Raw genomic sequence first — 23,592 nt, forward strand, 5'->3', positions numbered from 1 at the left:
CTTTCCCCCCCTTTTCTGGTAAACTGTACAGTTTTTTCCACATAATTAATGTACTGAGGTCAGAGCTTCCCAATTGGTTTGGGAAAAATGTTGATCCTTTCATTCTTGAAAGTAGCTGGATAGGGCTGAATGGGTAGAGCCCTTTGGGCCACCTGACTGTGGCTGCAGGCTGACTTAACTGTGTACCCCCAAAGTGCAGCACAATATTGCAGTTTTCTGTGTGCGCCACATGTAAGAAAGGAGGAAGCACCTAACTCAACATATGGCAGGTACTTTAATGTTTTTTTTCTGCTGAATTGAATTCTTCAACTGAAAAGCATTGTCTTAGAGCAAGAGCTGTGGATAGACTTGAGGGGATCCTCAATCATGGCTTGGGGAAAAATTTTATTTTCTCGATTCTTTAACTGAAATTTAGCATTTTCTTCAGTTATAAATTTAGACATACCACTGTGAATTTAGGCATAACAAATCACTGTAGTATTAGCTACGCCTGAGACTTTCACCTTTAGAATCTCAGATGTTTTCATATCACTTTACAGTTGCAAACATCTACAATTACCTTTTAAGCTCATCACTTCTTCATAATTGTAGTAGTTGGTACATCCATAAAAAGTACATTTATTGTTTCTCAAATTCCATTTCCTTTAATATTTTCAAATATTTATTTTTCAATAATTGGTTTATTTTGTAATCATATGTATTTTATGCACATTAAAGCATTATTCTGAGAAGGGGTTCATTGCCCCAAAAATTAATGGGACAAAGTAATTAATAATCTCTAGGTTAAATGTTTTAATTTACTCTAAATAATTAAAACCACCAGTGATAAAAAGACTATAAAGGGAAACTTGATAGAAGTTCAATCAACAGATGATTATTTAAATCAATTTTTTCTTACTTGTGTTGCTCTCTAAAGCTAAAAATTTATATTTCCATTAAAAAAATTCTTGTTTATTTGCAAATGCATGATGCTGGCCTTAGAGAAATATATTTAAAATCAGTTTTTTAAATTGAAATATGCTACCAGAAAAGGTAATCTTTAAAAGTCAGTATAATTTTCTTTATAGGAATCATGCGTCAAAATAAGTCATTGTCATGAATTATTTCTTATATGATTTTGAGGAACTTGTGTCTATTAAAGCCAAATGCCTTGTTTTTCATCAGTTAACTTATGTGGTTGGCCCACTGGATCTGTGAACGTGGAATCCTCAGATACAGAAGGCTAACTCTACTCCACCATTTTACATCAGGGACTTGAGCATCCCAAGACTGTGGTATCTGCAGGAGGTGTTGGAATCAATCCCGGTGGATACAGGAGACAACTGTTTCCTAAAATAAGACAGTTCTTTACCTGCATTTTCTTGCATTTGAATAAACTCATTTAAATGCAGATAAGACCATTATAAAAGAAACCATTATTATTTTTTATAAAATGAAGCTTTCAAGTTACTGCTTAAAATTTTGAAAAACAGTTTTTATTTTACCTATTTATATATTTTTAAAGAGAATGAGGAATTTCATTAGGGTGTAAGTTATACTTCTTTATGTTATTTTTTTCAGAAACTTAATAATGATGACCATACTTTGGATTTACATATTACTACAAACAGAAATATATCTCATAAAATTTTTTTCTCAGATCTTAAAGGGCAGATAATTATAGCTTTTTGAAAGAATTTTAATTTAGTTGATCCTATTCATTGCACAATTCAATACATAATTGTTGTTATACTTTCCTTTTCATCACTTTGCAACTTCTTACCTGATATCTACATTGAGTATCAGTTGCTACCTGCATATTTATTTCCAACTTCACATGGTTCTTCCCGATAACCCCATCTGCCCTTAATTGGACTTAAAACAGGACAAGAAACAATGCTTGTGTCTTAAGTTCCATGCAGGCAGATGCATAACAAACTGGCAGTGACTCCTTACCAATTAAATAACATTTAACAATGAATAAGACAATTTTCTGTGAAAGACCTTTTTTCCTCTACACATCAACAGCTAAGACAATAGATGATTGACCATTGCAGAAGAGGTTAAAATTCCTTTATAAAGTCCTGACCTCACTTACAAGAAACCTGGTTTGTTTTTAAATGTTTTTTTAACTGCAATTAGTGTGCATAAAATAAATTGCCACATGAAGCAAAACACCAGCAGGAGATTCCCCACAAAGAAGCAAATCATTTTCCCAGGTCTGTAAAAAGTGCTGAATAAACAAGGTATTTACCTGTGACATCTGATCTTAACCAGTGTGTGAGTGTTTTAGATAATTGGGAAATGTTTAGAATACTGCCTGTGGTGCTTTTCCTGATGGTCTGCAATTGATGTCTGTCAATCAAGTTGTCAGGACACGTGAAGAAGAAAATGACTTTAATTTTCCTAAAACACGTAAAATAATGAACAGGCCGAAACATGCATACCAACTGAGCCATTCTCTCAAGTCAATATTTTGAGGTATCTATATTATAAAACATAGTGCTGTGAAAATTGAAGAGGTTTTAATATAACAATTTATTTTTCATTTTCTTTCTTACTTATTCCATAACATTTATTAAACTATAGGAAGAATACAATACAAGGATTAAATTCGGAGGTAGAAATGCACTTTAACACGTACGTTCAAAAGACTAATGCCTTCTGAGTTGTTACATAATTTCCTAAACTTTCTTTTTAGAAAAACTTTGAATTACTATCCTATATCTAGGTTGTTACAAAGACTAGACATTTTACATCCCAAAGCAAGAACATAGCTAGAAGGTCCTTACTTTTTCCAAGAGTATATCTCAGTGTTTAGCTGTATTTTTAGTGCTTCCTAGCAACACAGCGTTGTTTTCAAGAGTTAGTTCAGCATAGTAATAATTAATTGTAAATTGAGAAACAGCTTTGATTCTTCAAAACTAGAAAAACCTGATGTGCCACAGTCATTTAAAGGCTAACAAAAGTAATACAATGCAGCCTCACATTCTAAACTAGGTTGTCCTACTCAAAACATTTCATTCTTTCCAAAATGGATAGAGTGAAAATGCAGTCACTCTTCTCATCATGAAAATAAATCTTAATCGGGCATTTAAAAAATGTTTCTGTTTCTAGACTTAAATAGCAGTTATTTGTATTTTATACCAGGCAATCTAAGAGTTAGTTCTTTTGGAATATCAACCCGTACTTTATCGTCACAAATCACTGCAATTACATGGTCACTGAAAAGAGGTTGATAGAATAATAAAGCTCCAGATGATTTATTATTTCATTATACTTTAGTTTTTTTTAATCACAAAAATCAATTCTAAGGTTTTATTTTTAATTTTTAACTCTCATTTTTGCTTGTTCTCATTAAACATTTTTTGAGGTATCATCACCATATAATATTACATCAATTTCAAGTGTACCACATAATAATTTGATATTTATATACACTGTGAAATGCTCACCACGATAAGTTTAGTTAACATCTATTATTTTGTTGTTTCTGCTGTTTTTAAAATGTGTAGGATAGTGGTGATGTTTTAAGTTTCTTCTGAAAAATTAAAATGTATGGATTGTCTTAACTCTTCAATATATCTTCTGTTTTTCTTTGCTCTGAAGGCATATGATGGGTTTGCCAGCATTGGAATTTCGCGACTACTGGAACCTTCTGATATGGTTTTATTAGCAATTCCTGATAAACTGACTGTTATGACCTATCTCTATCAAATAAGGGCACATTTCAGTGGCCAAGAACTGAATGTTGTTCAAATAGAAGAAAACAGCAGTAAAAGCACGTATAAAGTTGGAAACTATGAAACAGATACAAATAGTTCTGTTGACCAGGAAAAATTTTATGCAGAGCTTAGTGACCTGAAACGGGAGCCTCCACTGCAGCAGCCTCCCAGTGGAGCGGTCGACTTCATATCCCAGGACGACTCTGTATTTGTAAATGATAGTGGAGTTGGAGAGTCAGAAAGTGAACATCAGACTCCTGATGATCACCTCAGTCCAAACACAGCTTCTCCGCACGGTCGCAGGACTAAAAGTGACACAGAACCCCAGAAGTCCCAGCAGAGCTCGGGAAGGACTTCAGGATCCGATGACCCTGGAATATGTTACAATACAGATTCAAACCACGTACAAGTTTCGTTAGGCAAGAAGAGACTATTGAAAACAGAGACTTTAGAATTAAGTGACTTATACGTCAGTGATAAGAAGAAAGATGTGTCTCCACCCTTTATTTGTGAGGAGACAGATGAGCAAAAGCTTCAGAATCTAGACATCAGTGGTACTTTAGAGCAAGAAAAATTAGATAATTCCAGACCCATAGAATGCAGATCAGATCCTGAATCACCTGTCAAAAAACCAAGTTTATCTCCCACTCCTAAACTTGGATACCTGTACAATAGAGATGCAGACCTTGCAAAGAAAAAACGTACTTCCCTGAGGCAGACAGAGTCTGATTCAGACGCTGATAGACCCACCTTAAATCATGCAGATCATTCTGCAAAAACAGTCCAGGTAAGTGAGAATGAATACATAAATGTAGTAACTAGTCATTCTTTTTTTTTTCTCTTTGTGTTCATGTGATGGTTTTGTCACTAAGTCATGTCCAACTCTTAGGACCCCATGAGTTATAGCTTACCAGGCTCCTCTGTCCATGGAATTTTTGGTACTCATAGAACACTTTACAAATGACTAAACATGAAGTATAATTTCCCACTGTAGAAAAAACTGAAATACACCTACTTTTCACTTTATATTTTAAGCCTATAAATAAATCCCAATTTCAAGATTTAAGAATACAGAATGTCAGCTTTTCAAATCAAAGTGTTATTAACCTATAAAAACAATATGTTACATAATAAGTCATATTTCAGTATTGCATTTAGTAAGAATGTCATTCTTGAGATGTATAATGCCAAATTAAAATATTTCCCATCTATAGCATTTTCTTCCAATATTTTAGTTGCATTGCAATTGGCATTTTCAGTCCCATCATTACTTCCAGTTAAAAACCCCAGTACATACAAATTTCTCCCCATGAGGGGAATATGGCACAGATTGAACCTTATAGTATTTACTGTAAGGACTTTACTGCTAGGACTTCCAGAACTCTGTTGAATAATAGTGGTGAAAGTGGATACCCTTTTCTTGTTCCCAATCTTAGGGGGAATGCTTTCAGTTTCTCACCATTGAAAATAATGTTTGCTCTAGGCTTATCATATATGGCTTTACTATGTTCAGGTAGGTTCCTTCCATGCCTATTTTTTGAAGAGTCTTAATCATAAATGGGTGCTGAATTTTGTCAAAGGCTTTTTTTGCATTGATTGAGATGATCATATGGTTTTTATCTTTCAATTTGTTAATATGATGTATCACATTGATTTATTTGCATATATTGAAGATCCTTGCATTCCTGGAATAAACCCAACTTGATCATAGTATATGAGCTGTTTGATGTGTTGCTGAATTATGTTTGCTAAAATTGTGTTGAGGATTTTTGCATCAATGTTCATCGTGATATTGGCCTATAGTTTTCTTTTTTTGTGTTGTCTTTGTCTGGCTTTGGTAGCAGGGTGATGGTGGCCTCATAGAATGAATTTGGAAGTGTTCCTTCTGCAATGTTTTGAAAGAGTTTTAGAAGGATAGGCATTAGCTCTTCTCTAAATGTTTGGTAGAATTCTCCTGTGAAGCCATCTGGTCCTATTTTTTGGGAGATTTTTGATCACAGCTTCAATTTCAGTGACCAATGGAACAAGATAGAAAGCCCAGAAATAAACCCATGAACCTATGGGTACCTTATTTTTGACAAAGGAGGCAAGAATATACAATGGAGAAAAGACAGCCTCTTCAATAAATGGTGCTGGGAAAACTGGACAGCTACATGTAAATGAATGAAATTAAAACACTTCCTAACACCATACTCAAAGATAAACTCAATGGATTAAAGACCTAAATGTAAGACCAGAAACTGTAAAACTCTTAGAGGAAAACATAGGCAGAACACTCGATGACATAAATCAAAGTGAGATCCCCTATGACCTACCTCCTAGAGTAATGGAAATAAAAACAAAAGTAAACAAATGGAACCTGACTAAACTTCAAAGCTTTTGCACAGCAATGGAAACTATAAGCAAGGTGAAAAGACAGTCCTTGGAATTGGAGAAAATAATAGCAAATGAAACAACTCACAAAGGATTAATTTCCAAAATATACAAGCAGGTCACACAACTCAATACCAGAAACACAAACAACCCAATCAAAAAGGGAGAAAAAGACCTAAACAGATATTTCTCCAAAGAAGACATACAGATGGCTAACAAACACATGAAAAGATGCTCAACATCATTCATTATTAGAGAAATGCAAATCAAAACCACAATGAGATATCATCTCACACAGGTCAGAATGGCCATCATCAAAAAGTCTACAAACAATAAATGCTGGAGAGGGTACGGAGAAAAGGGAACACTCTTATACTATTGGTGGGAATGTAAATTGATACAACCACTATGGAAGACGGTATGGAGATTCCTTAAAAAACTAGGAATAAAACCTCCATATGACCCAGCAATCCCACTCCTAGGTATATACCCTGAGGAAACCAGGCTTGAAAAAGACACGTATCCCAGTGTTCATTGCATCACTATTTACAATAGCTAGAACATGGAAGCAACCTAGATGCCCATTGACAGAGGAATGGATACAGAAGTTGTGGTACATATACACAATGAAATATTGCTCAGCCATAAAAAGGAACACATTTGAGTCAGTTCTGATGAGGGTGGATGAACCTAGAAATTCTTAGAGTGAAGTGAGCCAGAAAGAAAGATAAATATCGTATTCTAACACACACAGGGCAGCAATGGAGAAACAGACATAGAGAATAAACTTAATGGACATGGGGAGAGGGGAGGAGAGGGTGAGATGTATGGAAAGAGTAACATGGAAACTTATATTACCGTATGTAAAATAGATAGGCAACAGGAATTTGCTGTATGGCTCAGGAAACTCAAACAGGGGCTCTGTAGCAACCTAGAAGGATGGGATGGGGAGGGAGATGGGAGGGAAGTTCAAAAGGGAGAGGATATATGTATACCTATAGCTGATTCATGTTGAGGTTTGACCGAAAACAAAAAAATTCTGTAAATCAGTTATCTCTCAATAAAAAAAAAAAATTTTTTTAAATGTGATAGCTTTGCATTTTCTATAAACATTTCATTGTCAAGAATTTAAAGAACTGCTGCATAACATTGTAAAGCAAGTATGCTCCAATTAAAAAATAAATAGAAAAAGAAAACAAAATGGCTGCCATAGGTATTTAAAATTTATCAGTATCCTAATTTGGAAGACATCTTGTTATCAATTATATACAAGTATAAAAATAAAACTGGGAACTTTAAAAACTGTCTTTTCCAGATTATACTGTGATCTGTTGTTCAGTTGCTAAGTCATGTCCTACTCTTTGTGACCCCATGGATTGCAGCATACCAGGCTCCACTGTCCTCCACAGTCTCCCGAAATTTGCTCAAATCTGTGTCCATTGAATCAATGATGCTATCTAACCATCTCATCCTCTGCCGGAGAAGGCAATGGCAACCCACTCCAGTACTCTTGCCTGGAAAATCCGATGGACAGAGGAGCCTGGTAGGCTGCAGTCCATGGGGTCACAAAGAGTCAGACATGACTGAGTGACTTCACTTTCACTTTTCACTTTCATGCATTGGAGAAGGAAGTGGCAACCCACTCCAGTGTCCTTGCCTGAGAATCCCAGGGATGGGGGATTCCATCCCCCTGGTGGGCTGCCATCTATGGGGTCGCACAGAGTTGAACGTGACTGAAGTGACTTAGCAGCAGCAGCAGCATCCTCTGCCACCCCCTTCACCTTTTGCTTTCAGTCTTTCCCAGCATCAGGGTCTTCTCCAGTGAGTTAGCATTTCACATCAGGTGGCCAAAGTTTTGGAGCTTCAGCTTTAGCCACAGTTCTTCCAAAGAATATTTAGGGTTGATTTCCTTTAGGATTCACTGGTTTGATCTCCTTACAGTCCACAGGACTCTCAAAGAGTCTTTTCCAGCACCAGAATTCAAAAGCATCAGTTCTTCAACACTCAGCCTTCTTTACGGTCCAACTCTCATTTCCATACATGGCTACTAGAAAAACCATAGCTTTGACCATATGGACTTTTTGTCAGCAAAGTGATGTCTCTGCTTTTTAATATGCTGTCTAGGTTGGTCATAGCATTCCTTCCAAGGAGCAAGCGTCTTTTAATTTCATGGCTGCAGTCACCATCTGCAGTGATTTTGGAGCCCAAGAAAATAAAATCTGTCACTGCTTCCACTTTTTCCCCTTCTATTTGCCATGAAGTGATGGGACTGGATGTCATGATCTTAATTCTTTGAATGTTGAGTTTTAAGCCAGCTATTTCACTCTCCTCTTTCACTCTCAAGAGACTCTTTAGTTCCTCTTCACTTTCTACAGTTAGAGTGGTATCATCTGCATATCTATACTTTGCTATTTCTCACAGCAATCTTGATTCTAGCTTGTGATTAATCCAGCTCAGCATTTCACATGATGTACTCTGCATAGAAGTTAAATAAGTAGGGTGACAATATACAGACTTGTCCTACTCCTTTCCCAACTTGAAACCAATTTTTCCATATCCAGTTCTAACTGTTACTTCTTGACCCTCATACAGACTTCTCAGGAAATAGACTAGGTGGTCTGGTACTCCCACTTCTTAAGAATTTTCCAGTTTGTTGTGATCCACACAGTCAAAGGCTTTAGTATTGTTAGTGAAGCAGAATTAGATGTTTTTTTGGAACTCCCTTGCTTTCTCCATGATCCAACGAAGAAGGCAATGGCACCCCACTCCAGTACTCTTGCCTGGAAAATCCCACGGACGGAGGAGCCTGGTGGGCTGCAGTCCGTGGGGTCTCTTAAGAGTCGGACACGACTGAGTGACTTCACTTTCACTTTTCACTTTCACACATTGGAGAAGGAAATGGCAACCCACTCCAGTGTTCTTGCCTGAAGAATCCCAGGGATAGGGGAGCCTGGTGGGCTGCCGTCTATGGGGTCGACTGAAGCGACTTAGCAGCAGCAGCAACAATTGTTAGTGGTTTGATCTCTGGTTCATCTGCCTCTCTGAAAACCAGTACCTCTGGAATTTCTCCTTTCACGTACTGCTGAAGCTTGTCTTAAGGATTTTGACTATAACCTTGCTGGCATGTGAAATGAGTGCTGTTGTACAGTAATTTGAATGTTCTTTGGCATTGCCTTTCTTTGGGATTAGAATGAAAACTGACCTTTTCCAGTTCTGTGGCCATTGCTGAGTTTTCCAAATTTGCTGGCTTATTGAGTGCAGGACTTCAACAACATCATCTTTTAGGATTTGAAATAACTCAGCTAGAATTCTGTCACCTCTACTAGCTTTGTTCATAGGAATGCTTCCTAAGGCCCACTTGACTTCACACTCCAGGATGTTTGGCTGTAGGAGAGTGACCACACCACTGTGGTTATCCAGGTTACTAAGACTTTTTTTATATAGTTCTTATGTGTATTCCTGCCACTTCTTCTTAATCTCTTCTGTTTCTGTTAGATCTTTACCATTTCTGTCTTTTACCATGCCCATCCTTGTATGAAATGTTCCATTGGTATTTCTGGTTTTCTTAAGGAGATCTCTAGTCTTTCACATTCTGTTGTTTTCCTCTATTTCTTTGCATTTTTCATTGAAGAATGTCTTCTTATCTCTCCTTACTGTTCTCTGGAACACTGCCTTTAGATGGGTATATCTTTCCCTTTCTCCCTTACCTTTCACTTCACTTATTTCCTAGCTATTTTTAAAGCCTCCCCAGACAACCACTTTGCCTTCATGTATTTCTTTAGTTTTTGGAATGGTTGTGGTCACTGCCTCCTGTGCAATGTTAGGAACCTCCATCCATAGTTCTTCAGGCACCTTGTCTATCAAATCTAATCCCTTGAATCTATTCATCACCTCCACTGGATAATCATAAGAGATTTGATTTAGGTCATACCTGAATGGCCTAGTTATTTTCCCTACTTTCTTCCATTTAACCCTGAATTTTGCAATAAGGAGCTTACAATCTGAGCCACAGTCAGCTCCAGGTCTTGTTTTTACTGACTGTGTTGAACTTCTCCATCTTCAGCTGCAAAGAACATGATCAGTCTGATTTCATTGTTGACCCTCTGGTGATGTCCATGTGTGGAGTCATCTCTTGGACTGTTGGAAAATGATGTTTGCTATGACCACTGTGTTCTCTTGACAAAATTCTGTTAGCCTTTGCCCTGCTTCATTTTCTACTCCAAGGCCAAACTTGCCTGTTATTCCAGATGTCTCCTGATTTCCTACTTTTGCATTCCAATCCCTTATGATGAAAAGGACCTCTTTTTCTGTGTGTTAGTTCTAGAAGGTCTTATAGGTTTGCATAGAACTATTCAACTTAAGTTTCTTCGGCATCAGTGGTTGGGCATAGACTTGGATTACTATGATGTTGAATGATTTGCCTTGGAAATGAACCAAGATCGTTCTCTCATTTTAAGGTTGCAACCAAGTCCTTCATTTCAGACACTTTTGTTGACTGTGAGGCCTATCCCACTTTTTCTAAAGTGTTCTTGCCCACAGTAGTAAATATAATGGTCATCTGAATTTAATTTTTCCATTCCCATCCATTTTTTCCACTGATTCTTAAGATGTCCATGTTCACTCTTGCCATCTCTTGTTTGGCCATCTCCTGTTTGACCATGTCCCATTCCAATTTACCTTGATTCATGGACCTACCATTCCAGATTCTTATGCAGTATTGTTCTTTACAGCATCAGACTCTACTTTTACCACCAGACACATCCACACCTGAGTGTTTTTCCCTCTTTGGCCCAGCTGCTTCATTCTTCCTGGAGCTATTAGTAATTTCCCTCTGCTTTTATTATATTGGACACCTTCCCACCTGGGGGCTCATCTTCCAGCATCATATCTTTTTGCCTTTTCATACTGTCCATGGGGTTCTTCAGGCAGGAATACTGGAATGAGTTGCAATTTCCTTCTCCCTTGGATCTTGTTTTTTCAGAACTCTTCACTATGACCCTTTCATCTTGGGTGGCCCTGCATGGCATGGCTCATAGCTTCACTGAGTTAGGCAAGACCCTTTGCCACAACCAGGCTGTGATTCATGAAAGGCATACTGTGATTAACAATGCATATAATATGTGTATGGACTTTATACCTTGTGAGACTATGTTCTAATAAAAATGTAATTTTAATTAACCCAGTTTTAGCCAGTAAAGATACAGTTTCTAATCAGCATTAGTATTGTCTACAGGTAATCTCACAAAACTATTGATACAATCTTATTCCTGACTTGTATTATTTTGATGGATTGTATAACTATTGATTAGTTTACAAAAGTGGATTACATGGGTTTGAGGGGTTTTGTTTGTTTTGGCTTCTAATTCTGTATCTTTGTTTTTAAGCATCGAATGTTATCCAGGCAAGAAGAACTCAAAGAAAGAGCAAGAGTTCTACTTGAGCAAGCAAGAAGAGATGCAGCTTTAAAGGCAGGGAATAAGCAGCATACCAACGCAGCCACACCACTCTGCAACAGGCAGCTAAGTGATGTGAGGAACATTGGTTAAAAATAATACATTGTTCATTGTAATCATGGGGGTGTAAATAAGAGTAACTTATTTATATTTCTAATAAATTTTTTTTCCACAGACTATGTATACTATGGGTACTTGTTACTTTTATTGAACTGATAAATTCATACTTGCAGGAGCAGTTTGTAATTATTCCTTCACAGCAGTATTAGCTATGAGAAAAAGTAAGATCCTGGATTATAATTTCCACATATATATGAATAATCTGTTTTATGTCAATTTAATTTTATAATTTGGGTGAACTTTGTTTAAGATGGTGTTTTATCCATGGGAGTTAATTTTTTTGAAAATATTAGAGTATAATAATGATGCTTGCTGCTGCTGCTGCTGCTGCTAAGTCACTTCAGTCGTGTCCGACTCTGTACAACCCCATAGATGGCAGCCCACCAGGCTCCCCTGTCCCTAGGATTCTCCAGGCAAGAACGCTGGAATGGGTTGCCACTTCCTTCTCCAATGCGTGAAAGTGAAAAGTGAAAGCGAAGTCGGTCAGTCGTGTCCGACTCTACGCGACTCCATGAACTGTAGCCTACCAGGCTCCTCTGTCCGTGGGATTTTCCAGGCAAGAGTACTGGAGTGGGTTGCCATTGCCTTCTCCAAATAATGATGCTTACCATTTATTAAAATACTTAGCATATAGGCTAAGTGGATGTTTTAGGCACTATAGTGGATGTTTTACATAATTTCTATTTTACTTAACCTCTTAAGTAGATATTCAAACTCCTTTTAGGTAAGAAAACTGAGGCTGATTGGTAAGATAATTTGTGTAAGGTTGTAGTCACTGTATGATGAATTCATGATTTGATCCTGAGACTTAATCAAACTCCAGAGTCAATCCTTTTTCCTATCATAGACTACCATCCCTGTGTTAAGCCATATTTTTATACATATTTTTCTGTAGTGCCTCACAGGCAATAATGAATACATAGTAAAAAAAAAAAAAAAAAAGCCTTAGATCTAGGGAGACATGAACCTCTTGATGAATCTGAAAATTATGATAACCCTGCCCTACCCCCAATTTTACATATACATAAAACTGCATTTTCCTTTTTTTTTTTTAATTAAGATTTTTTTTTTAGAGCAGTTTTAAGTTGACAGCAGAATTGAGGGGAAGGTATAGAGTTTTCCCCTATACCCTCTGTACCCATAGAGTAACCGTCCTTCTTAATAACACTCCCTGCCAGGGTGGTATATTTGTTAGAACTGATAAATCTACATTGACACGTCATTATTATCCAAAGTCTGTAGCATACATTAGATTCACTCCTACTGTTACACAGTCTGTGAGTTTAGACAAATGCATAATAACATCTATCCATCTTTATAATATCATAGAGAATTTTCACTGCCCTAGGAATCCTTTGCATTTCACCTATTCATCTCTCTCCCCATCCTGAACCTCTGGGAACCTGATAATTTTATTGTCTTCATAATTTTGTGTTTTACAGAATGTTGGTAGTTGGAACCATAGTATATTTACCTTTTCTGATATGGCTTCTTTTCACTTCAGTTCAGTTCAGTTCAGTCTCTCAGTCGTGTCCGACTCTTTGCGACCCCATGAATCGCAGCACGCCAGGCCTCCCTGTCCATCACCAACTCCCGGAGTTCACTCAAACTCATGTCCATCGAGTCAATGAATATGCATTTAAGGTTCCTCCATGTGTTTGCATGGTTTGATAGCTCATTTCTTTTTAATGCTGAATAATATTCCACTGTGTGGATGTACCACAGTTTATTTTTTCATTCACTTACTGCTAGGCATCTTGGTTGTAATCAGGAATAAAGCTCCTTTAATCATCTACAAAGCAGGTTTTTATATGACCTCAAGTTCTCAGCTCCTTTGGGTACATTTCAAGGAGCACATTTGCTGGATCTTATGGCAAGAGTGTGTTTACTTTTATAAGTAACAAAGACAAAAAACAAGAGAGATGCCAAATTGTCTTCTAAAGTAGCTATACCATTTTTCTTTCCCATCAGCAATAAATGAGAATTCTTGCGTTTTACTTTGGGTACTGTCAGTGTTCCAGATTTTGGCCATTCTAATAGGTGTGTAGTGGTATCTCGTTGCTTTCATTTGCATTTTGCTGAGAATATATAATGTGGAGCACCTTTTCATATGCTTATATGCCATCTGGAAATCTTTGGAGCGATGTCTGTTAAGGTCATTGATTCATTTTTTAGTCAAGTTATTTGTTTTCTTACTATTGAGTTTCAAGAGTTCTTTGTTTCCTTTGGATAACAGTCTTTTATTAGATATATCTTTGCAAATATTTTATCCATGCCTGTGGCTTGTCTTCTCAGTCTTTCTACATTGTCTTTCATGGAGTAGAAATTATAAATTTTAATGAAATCCAGTTTATCCATTATCTCTATCATGAATCGTACCTTTGGTGTTATATCTAAAAAGGCATCACCATACTCAAGGTCATTTAGGTTTTATGTTATCTTCTGGGAGTTTTATAGAATTATGTTTTACATTTAGGTCTGTGATCCATTTTGGGTTAATTCTTGTGAAAGGCATAAGGTCTGTGTCTAGGTTTATTTTTTTTCATGTGCATATCCAGTTCATCTAGCACCATTTGTTGAAAAGACGATCTTTGCTCCATTGTGTTGCTTTTGTTAACTCCTTTCAGATACTAGCTTAACCTCTGAGCTTGACCACCGTTTTTCATACTTTTCTTCTTTTTTACTTTCTTGTTACTTTTTTTCTTTAAGTGAAGTATAGTTGATTTACAATATTATATTAGCTTCAGATATACAACATAGTAATCCAATATTTTATAGATTATGCTGCATTTAAAATTATTGTGAAATACTGGCTATATTTCTATGCTGTACAATATACAGACTTTGAGTCTTTACACAGTAATGTGATATAAAATCAATAAAGTGGGGCACAGTTTTATTTTCAATGAAAAAGAATAGAATATTTAAATGGGAAAATACCAGAATTTATCACACATCATAGTATTTTTGTGTGAGACTTATTTTAGTTACGTGGGTATGTGTGCTTACTGGATCTTGGTACCAGATGTAGTTTTAATTGTAGGTCATGATAAAAATGTTTGAGAAACGCTAATTTAGATGGCCATTCTTTCTAAGGAAGAAATTTTGTAGCTTTTATACCAGTTCTTTCAGTGCCTAACCATATGTTACATCAATTTGTTGGTTCAGTAAGATATTTATTGAGTTGGAACTGAGTGTAGCAATAGAAAAGACTAAACTTCGGGTCTTCCCTGGTAGTCCAGTGGTTAAGACTCCATGCTTCCACTGCAGGAGTTGCAAGTTCAATCCCTGGTCAGGGAACTTAAGACCCTACATGCCACAAGGTGTGGCCAAAAGACAAAGATTCTTCCCTCATGGAATTTGCATTTTGGTGAGAAGAGACAGAGAATGATGAATAAATAAGTTAACTACAGAGGGTGAAAATGACTCATTTAGTAGACATATTAGAGGATAATTTGAGTAGGTAGGAGTGACTTGAAGAGGAGACATTTGAAGTAAGACTTGATGGCTGAGAAGGATCCAGTTAAGTGAAGAGCCAGAGAAAGAATATTCTCTTCAAAAAGAAAGTTATTTTATTGTTATTATATTTGGGATAAACTTTGTTTCATAGTTGTTTCAGGTTCTAAAAATTATGGAAAATTTATAGCTCTATATTTTGAAGTATGTTGATTTTAAGTTTAGAATACTTGAGATTTAAATGATTTGTTTGCCAAGTAGATTTTAAAAAGCTATTATTTTACCTATGTATAAAATTTTACATATATTAATAATTGTCATCTAATGTTTACTGAGCACTTATTGTGTATCAAGCAGGATTCAAAGGGCTTTCACATGGATTTTCTCATATAATCTCCACAACGATTATATGTGTTAAATATAATCTCTGTTTGATAGTTGAGAAAACTGATGCACAAACAAATTCAGTTGCCCGTGGTTACACAGCTAATAAGTGACAGAGCCAAGAATGGAACTTAGACAGTTTGACTTTAGAGATTATGTTTTTAAAGCTTATGTTTTATTTCTTTCTTGTTTATTTTCTGAAATCCTTGTAAAGTAGGAATAGATATTATTGTTGTATCCATTGTAGAGAAAAATGAGTTAGGAAAGGGGGTTTAAAATTACCTAGGTTTGCAAACAGTAGCAAGCTAGGCTTAAAATTTGAGTATCCTGACTTTTAAAGCTGTTTAGTCTTTCATTCAGTTTATTCATTTATTACTTTAAACTTTCAACAAATATTTTATTGTTCATCTCTTCTTTTTAAGGCACCAGTAATTTTGCTTACACTTAAAATATCCCAAGTAGAACAAACTTTTAGCTAAATTATGCTAGTATGAATTCAACATCAGAAGTTAATTACTGAAATATTGCTTATTCTGTCTGTGATATCTTACTCTACCTATAAAGTCTGTAACTTGGATATTTTTAATCTTATTTACATATTTATTTATTTATTTATTTTTGACTGTGTTGGGTCTTCCTTGCTGTGAGGGTGCAATGCATGGGCTTCTAATTGGGGTGGCTTCTTTTGTTGTGGAGCACTGACTCTAGGGTGAGAGGTCCTCAGTAGTTGCAGCTCCTAGACCCTAGAGCATGGGCTATAAGCCCGTGAGTTGTGGCTCACCAGCTTAGTGGCTCCGCGGCTTGTGGGATTTTCTCAGATCAGTTATTGAACCTGTGTCTCCTGCATTGGCAGGCGGATTCTTTACCACTGAGCCACCCAGGATGCTCTGTAACTTCGATTTTAAGAAACATAATGGTAGTGATGTCTCATCAAGTCAAGATACTCTTAATACTCCTGGTAGCATATAACTTGCCATACCCTTCTGAAAAGCAAATTGACTTCTTCAAGAAATGCTCATTCTATTTTACTCAGTAATCCCACTAACAGAGATTAATATGCAAGTTTTCATCACATGTTATTTATAATAGTGAAAGTTACAAAATGGCAATCGCTCAAAATGGAAGAATGATCAAATAAATTACAACAAATATATATACTATATATGTATGTAGCCATTGAAAATTATTATGTAGCCATTGAAAATTATTTAATAATGTTCTGAAAGAATATTGAAAGGACATAGAACAATGTTCATAGTGTCATTTTGTACACAGAAAGAGAAAGATCTAAAATAGCATATAGCATATAAAACCCATTTTGAAAGACTGTGTTTTTATCTATGCATTGAACAGTTCAGGAAGGAAAGTGATCAAAATATTAATAATATTTATCCCTAAGAGATAATAATGGCTCATGGAATTTTTCCCTTTATTCTTTCTGTTTTAAAAATGACATGTTTATATAAATATTTTAAATTAGGGAAATTTGGGGTATCCAAAAAGGATATTTTTATTAGATTGTTTTCTTAGCATATCCAAATGTACTTGACCATAAAGCTGTTTCATTTAAATTAGTGTTGTGTTTCAGTATCTCTCAGGAGTTTGTGGGGGTGGGTGTTTTAAAAAGAGAGATGTAGAAAGAACTGTTCACTTTTACAGTTGATGATATCTGTTTGTGCCTAAGTGTGGCGATGCTGGGAGAGATTGGGGGCAGGAGGAGAAGGGGATGACAGAGGATGAGATGGCTGGATGGCATCACCGACTCAATGGACATGAATTTGAGTGAACTCCGGGAGTTGGTGATGGACAGGGAGGCCTGGCGTGCTGTGATTCATGGGGTCGCAAAGAGTCGGATACGACTGAAACTGAACTGAGCTGAACTGAACTAAAGTGTGAATTGAACTGAACTGAAGTGTGAAGTAAATAGTGAATTCAATACTATCAATTCTGTTTATACTGAGAAGACATTTGGTCACTTTATTGCACTTTTTCCCACTTAACCAAAATTTTACCCTATTTTGCTTATGAAACTGTGTTTCAAACAGTCCCAAGAATGCTTTGCCTCCCCTTCCTCTTTCAGGCTATCTTTTGCTGCATTATAAAACATTGGAAACCTTATTGGCATAAAATAATGGGGTCGCAAAGAGTCGGACATGACTGAGCGACCTAACTGAACTGAACTGAACTGAACCATTTTATTTTGCTCACAGATTCTATAAGTTAGGCATTAGGGTGGGACACTGAGGGAATGGTTTATTTCTGTTGCATGATTTCAGGGGCTAATTTTCAGTCAGAACCGGTACTTGGCCTCTCTACCTGGTCTCTCTACCTGGGCTCGTTTGGGCTTTCTCACAGCATGGTGGCTGAGTCTAACAGCAGAGAATAGGTGGACTCTCTTACGCCTGCTTATGAAAGTGAAAGTGTTAGTCATTCAGCCACGTCTGACTCTTTGCGACGCCATGGACTGTAGCCTGCCAGGCTCCTGTGTCCATGGAATTTTCCAAGCAAGAATATTGGAGTGGATAGCCATTCCCTTCTCATGTTCTAGCTTTAAAAGTCCCTTTGCCATACTGTTAGCCTGAGGAGATACAAAACCACCCCCAGGTTTAAGTAGCAGAGAGGTAGACCTCACCACTCAATAGGAGGACTATTAAAGTCATGTTGTAAGATGAGCATGTGGCATGGGAAATATTGTTGTAGCCTCTTCTCAGTTATATTTTAAGTTTACTTTATTTAAAAAAAAAAATACTATTCTTTTTTTAAAAGGTTTGTGTGTGTGTGTGTGTGTGTGTGTGTATGTGTATAGACCATTTTAAAAGTCTTTATTGAATTTGTTAAAATATTGCTTCTGTTTTATATTTTGATTTTTTGGCTGTGAGGCATTTGGGATCTTAATTCCCTGACCAGGGATCAAACTTGCACCCCCTGCTTTGGAAGGTGAAGTTTTAACCACTGGACCATCAGGGAAACCCTTAAGGTCACTTTTAAAACTTTCTTGCACATTCTACTATTGCTTGTTTTTCAAATAAGTCAAGCCCTATATTCATGTGTTGTGAAGAACATCAGTTCCATGAACTTAATACTACATCCTGGAACTATTGCTCTAGTTTTGACATTTGTTACTCTGTGGGCCTTATAGCAAATATTGAAATTATTTAAGAAAGAAAATGTGAAATATCAAGTAAGTCCAATTTTACAAAAGAAATTAGACCTTACCATTGCTTTTCAGATTTTCAATTTAGTATACAACTTGATAATCTCTTTTCCAGTGACATGATAGTTTTCTTAATTTAATCATTTTCTTCATCATTTCTGGTAGCTCTTGTACATATCGATTGAAATTATTTGCAGTGCTGTCCGTATTTTGGAAAACTAGTATGGCCAACTTGGCTGACAAAATTAAAAGGGAAAATACCAAATTTCGTCTCTGGAGCAACTGAGTATGAGTTAAGTGATACTAAAAGTAGAAATTACTTAATCTTTCTAAATCTGTTTTTCCATTTGTGATACGGAGGCAAGTTTTTTTTTTTTCCTCCTGTGTGACATTCATATTAATTGGTATCCACGATGGAATAGGTAAGGGAACCATGACTAATGCCATCCCTACTTTAGTGTCAGCATCCTTTTCAATCTGAAGAGCTCAAGACTTCTGGTAAATAAAAAGCAGGTCTAACTAAAAATAGAAAAATCTGGCATCTAATTTAGTGAACTGATTGCTACCATTTTCACTTCCTTATGCTCTTTAATTTGTGCCTTAATTTACCACGCTCTTATTTTTAAATTCATTATAAATTATCTTGCCCTTTATAATGTATACTCTGGTACTAAGAGTCTAGATGCTGGCATGGAGATATATATATATATATTGATACCTAAAGGTACCCACTGCTTTTTGTGTTCTTAGTTTAACTGAGAGTTCCTGGGAGTTAAAAAGAAAAAAGTTAGTAGTACCCTGAAGTGACCCCAAGTCTTAGAGACACTAACCTTAAATCTTCAAGAGCTATGTGAAAAAGTTACTTACTCTTAAGAGACTGCAGATTTAGGACTTCTTCAGCAATGTCTTTTATCCTTCTAAACTTTGTTTCTATACAACTAACCTAGAATCTACTGGTGAATACCAGGAAGAATGAGTAGAGCTATTAATAACTGATGTTAGAGTACCCAAATAGAAAAATAATTGTATGGGGCAGTGTCTGTGTACTCAGTACAACTTATCCCCTTTATAGGTATCTAGTTTGTTTCTAGTTCTGGACTGAGAAAATTTACAGAGGATTCAGAGAAGTGTTAAAGGATTGAAAGCAAAGATGTACTTTTAAGGAAAGACAGGCTTACGAAACATAAAGAACTGGGAAGTAGTTTAAGTACTAATTTGAGTATATGAAGGCTCAGATTCTTTCTTGTAACTCCTACCTACCCAAGAGTAATAATCTTCCAGACTATTCAACATGACCTCATATAAAGTTCCTGCAAATCCTACCCCCTCCCTTTCTAGCCTCATTTCTCACCTCTCTCCCATTTTTCACTCTACAGTCTAGCTCTATAAGTTGCTTAGACAGAATGTGGCATCATGCTCTTTCATTCCTGTATTAAGCATTTGCTGTTCTCCTTGAAATGCCTTTCTTCCCTTGTTAAGAAAATCACTTCTGTGAGTACCTCTGTCAAAGGCTTCTAGCAGCAAAGAAATTCTTCTTCCTGTATCTTTTTCTGTTGTATTGTGTATATCACTACTGCCACATTTATCCCATGTTATTATCCAATTATCTCTTTCTTCCCCTCAACTGTGAGTTATTTAAAGTATATGAACTGTATATTCCTAGCACCAAATACTAAGTATTTGTTTAATGAAAAATGAAGGGAGGGGATAGTGACAGTCTATCATATCTTCTGAGTGTCAACTAATAAAAACATGAGCTTAAATATGAAAAATTGGAGTTGCTGTAAGGAGTTTCTTGGTAAATGGGAAAAGATCAACTTTCTGAAGGTCTTTAGAGCAGAACTGATTATCATTGATCAGAGAAAGTTAAAAGGTTCTCCTCTCTCAAATTGGTTACAGATATGACATTTGCCACTGCAAGACTCAGGGTTCCCTATATCATTCACTTCTTCCTATTCTTGAATCCTACATTATGATACCTTCCTTTCTTGTTATGGTATGGACACACCAAAGTCTGACACTACCTACTCTTTCCATATTCTGGGACCTCTCAGTAGAGATTGGGCTTCCCTTGTGGCTCAGCTAGTAAAGAATCCGCCTGCAGTGCAGAAGACCTGGGTTCCATCCCTGGGTTGGGAAGCTCCCCTGGAGAAGGGAAAGGCTACCCACTCCAGTATTCTGGCCTGGAGAATTCCATGGACTGTATAGAGTCGGACACGACTGAGCGACTTTCACTTTACTTCACTTCACTCAGTAGAGGTTAGCTCCCACCTCTGCCTTGAATCACATCACTCTAACCAAACATTCCTTCATATAAATTAGTAGCTTTAGATTGGCAGGCTAGGAAATAGCTTCTAAGACACTGAGGATAACTCTTGGTAATATTACCACATGGATCCTCATGTACAAACTCTACTTTGGGAAATACTTGAGCTATAATTTCTCTTAAAAGGGAACTTACAAATGTAGATACTATAAACCTTATAATTCTTCTTAATTTTTGTCAAGACTACCATTGCATGTTTTAATGAGAACATGGTACAAGTACATAATGCATTTAGGTCTTTTTAGGGAAAGTAGTAGTTTACGTTAGTCATTTGTATCTCTGTGTTTTAAACATTTGTTTAACCTGTTTCAGGTGTTTCCTGAAATCATTTTTCTGTAGGAGACAGATTTCATTGCTTTGAGCTCTGTGATTTATATTTCTTTGCTTTCTATTTCTTTTGCCCTATGAAGATTTTTGTATGTTACATTTTACTAATATAAATTTCAGGTGTGATATTTGTTTTGTGCATTATTCTCCACATATACTTAAAATAATGTTTTTCAAAGTTTAACTCAGGGTTTTGAAAGGTGCAATAGTCTAGCCGTTATATAGCCAAAAGAGCTTCCTTGATTATATATTTAAACTTAAACTCTGAGAAAAACATAATAGCCTTTTTTCAAGAAAATATTTCCTTTTTTATTATTTTTCTTTATTACTCAGTTCTCCCAAACACTTTTTTCTCAAGAAATGCGTAAATAGAATGTAAGAAGCTAATCTATTTCAAAATAATCTTTTGCTTATTACTTTACATTAGAATACAGTTGCTTAAAAAAATGTTTTATGAATCCATCATGACATTTAGTAATACTCATGTAATTATATTTTAGCTAAAAGAGATGTTTGCATTTGATGTACTAAAGTTTAGGATCAGTACACTCTAAGAATAAGGAATGACAGTCCTGCTACCCACACTCCTTGGAGGTGTTATTAGGATATAAAACACTATGAACCTTACAGAAAAAGGATGCTGTATAGGTTTAATTATACCTTTAAGTTTTAAGAGAGAATAGAATCTATTTTATAAATAGAAAGTCTAAAAGGAGAACTGAGAATGATTCTTCAATTTAATTAGTCCAATCACTTAACAGTCAGTGAATTTGTAAATATGTTCATTTTTCAATCATAAATTATGTAACATAAGAATGTGGTTTGCAGACAGTTGTTAGGTACTTGGAATATTTTTTTTAAAGAAAGATCAGCAAGAAATCACAACATTATTATAATCCATACTTGAAGTTTTTTCCCTAATATTTAATATGCAAGCATAGTAAGTGACCCATTAAAATAGTCATAGAAGCCCATCTTCAGTTCAGTCGCTCAGTCGTGTCCGACTCTTTGTGACCCCATGAACCGCAGCACACCAGGCCTCCCTGTCCATCACCACCTCCTGGAGTCCACCCAAACCCATGTCCGTTGAGTCGGTGATGCCATCCAACCATCTCATCCTCTGTCATCCCCTTCTCCTCCTGCTCTCAATCTCATCTTCACTTAGCAGGATCAAACTGCAAGTTAGCAGCGAGTTCTGAAAGGTTTGTAATATCTGTCTTTAAAGGTTTGCAGGAATATTTAACTCTTTGAAAGAAAACTCTGTATATGAGAAAGGAATTTCAGTTTGGGCAGTCCTTAATTAACTATAAGATCAGTAATCCAAAAAAGATATAGAAATTTTTTGTTGTTGTTTTTTTACTGGTTGGTCCTTAATAGTGAATCCTAAGGGCTTATTTGGTAAGAACCAAAAGAATGCAAACTGCTCTTTACTGAACTGAACCTTTAAAAGGTGTTTTGTTGATATGAAGGGTGGGACATCAACTTTATACTTTTGATGATAATTGGAAAATACTGACTTAAATGTGTGTAGTCTGCTGTGCTGATAATTATAGCAGATTTAGATAAGATTACTAGATCTTTTCCAGATAAAGAAACAGTTACTATCCAGCTGGTAAAAAAGCACTTAATCTCATTTTGATAATCTCTGATAGAAACTTTCCTCATAGTTTTCATGTATATTTGTGTGTCCCATGTATGTCTCCTCATAAAAATATATATAAGATTAAGCTCATATATTTATGAGTATTGGTTGTGTTACATTTAAATGGCTAGCTTCTAGGAATCAAGCTTTAAACTTAAGGTCAAGCTAAAATTTTAATTTTCCCTAATTACACATATTATTCTATCATGCGGAAGAAGTAGGTAACTTTGCATTTATAATTTTAAAAGAACATCAGTTTTTATAAAAAGAAATCTAAAACCTTTAATAACGTAGAGAGTAAGAATTTGTCTTATTTACAGATTTTTATTCTCTGTATAAGCTGGAAAGTCTACACCCAGGGCATAAAGATGAAAATATTTTTCTTATTTCTTACTGTAACACAATTGACAGAAGATTAATGTACATAATCCCTTTTAGACCAGTAAGGCACTTAAAATATATAGCTTATCTTTTTTATAGTTGCATTTTATAGGAGAATGCCGATGTTCTTCTGTATTCAGCATAAATGCCTTTATACAGGGTGGTGGTTTTTATTCATTATGATTTAAATAATAGTTTATTATGTCTAAATTTAAGTTGAAGTCTGCTATCCTGACAAAGGCTACTAGACTTCTTAGAAAACATACTGTTAC

The 23,592-nt window shown here is 35.9% G+C and overlaps 1 protein-coding gene across 15 annotated transcripts in view; it reads left to right on the top strand.

The window, feature by feature from the left end:
• Nucleotides 1-23,592, top strand: part of EHBP1 (EH domain binding protein 1) — a 566,468-nt gene that overhangs the window by 466,411 nt on the left and 76,465 nt on the right. For all 15 annotated transcript variants that reach the window (XM_070798096.1, XM_070798098.1, XM_070798095.1 and 12 more), the window contains 2 exons: nt 3,589-4,491; nt 11,462-11,605. In XM_070798096.1, coding sequence (XP_070654197.1) covers nt 3,589-4,491; nt 11,462-11,605 — 1,047 coding nt within the window. The remainder of the gene's footprint in view (nt 1-3,588; nt 4,492-11,461; nt 11,606-23,592) is intronic.

Source organism: Bos indicus, chromosome 11, assembly GCF_029378745.1.
Source record: "Bos indicus isolate NIAB-ARS_2022 breed Sahiwal x Tharparkar chromosome 11, NIAB-ARS_B.indTharparkar_mat_pri_1.0, whole genome shotgun sequence".
Classification (NCBI taxonomy): domain Eukaryota; kingdom Metazoa; phylum Chordata; class Mammalia; order Artiodactyla; family Bovidae; genus Bos; species Bos indicus.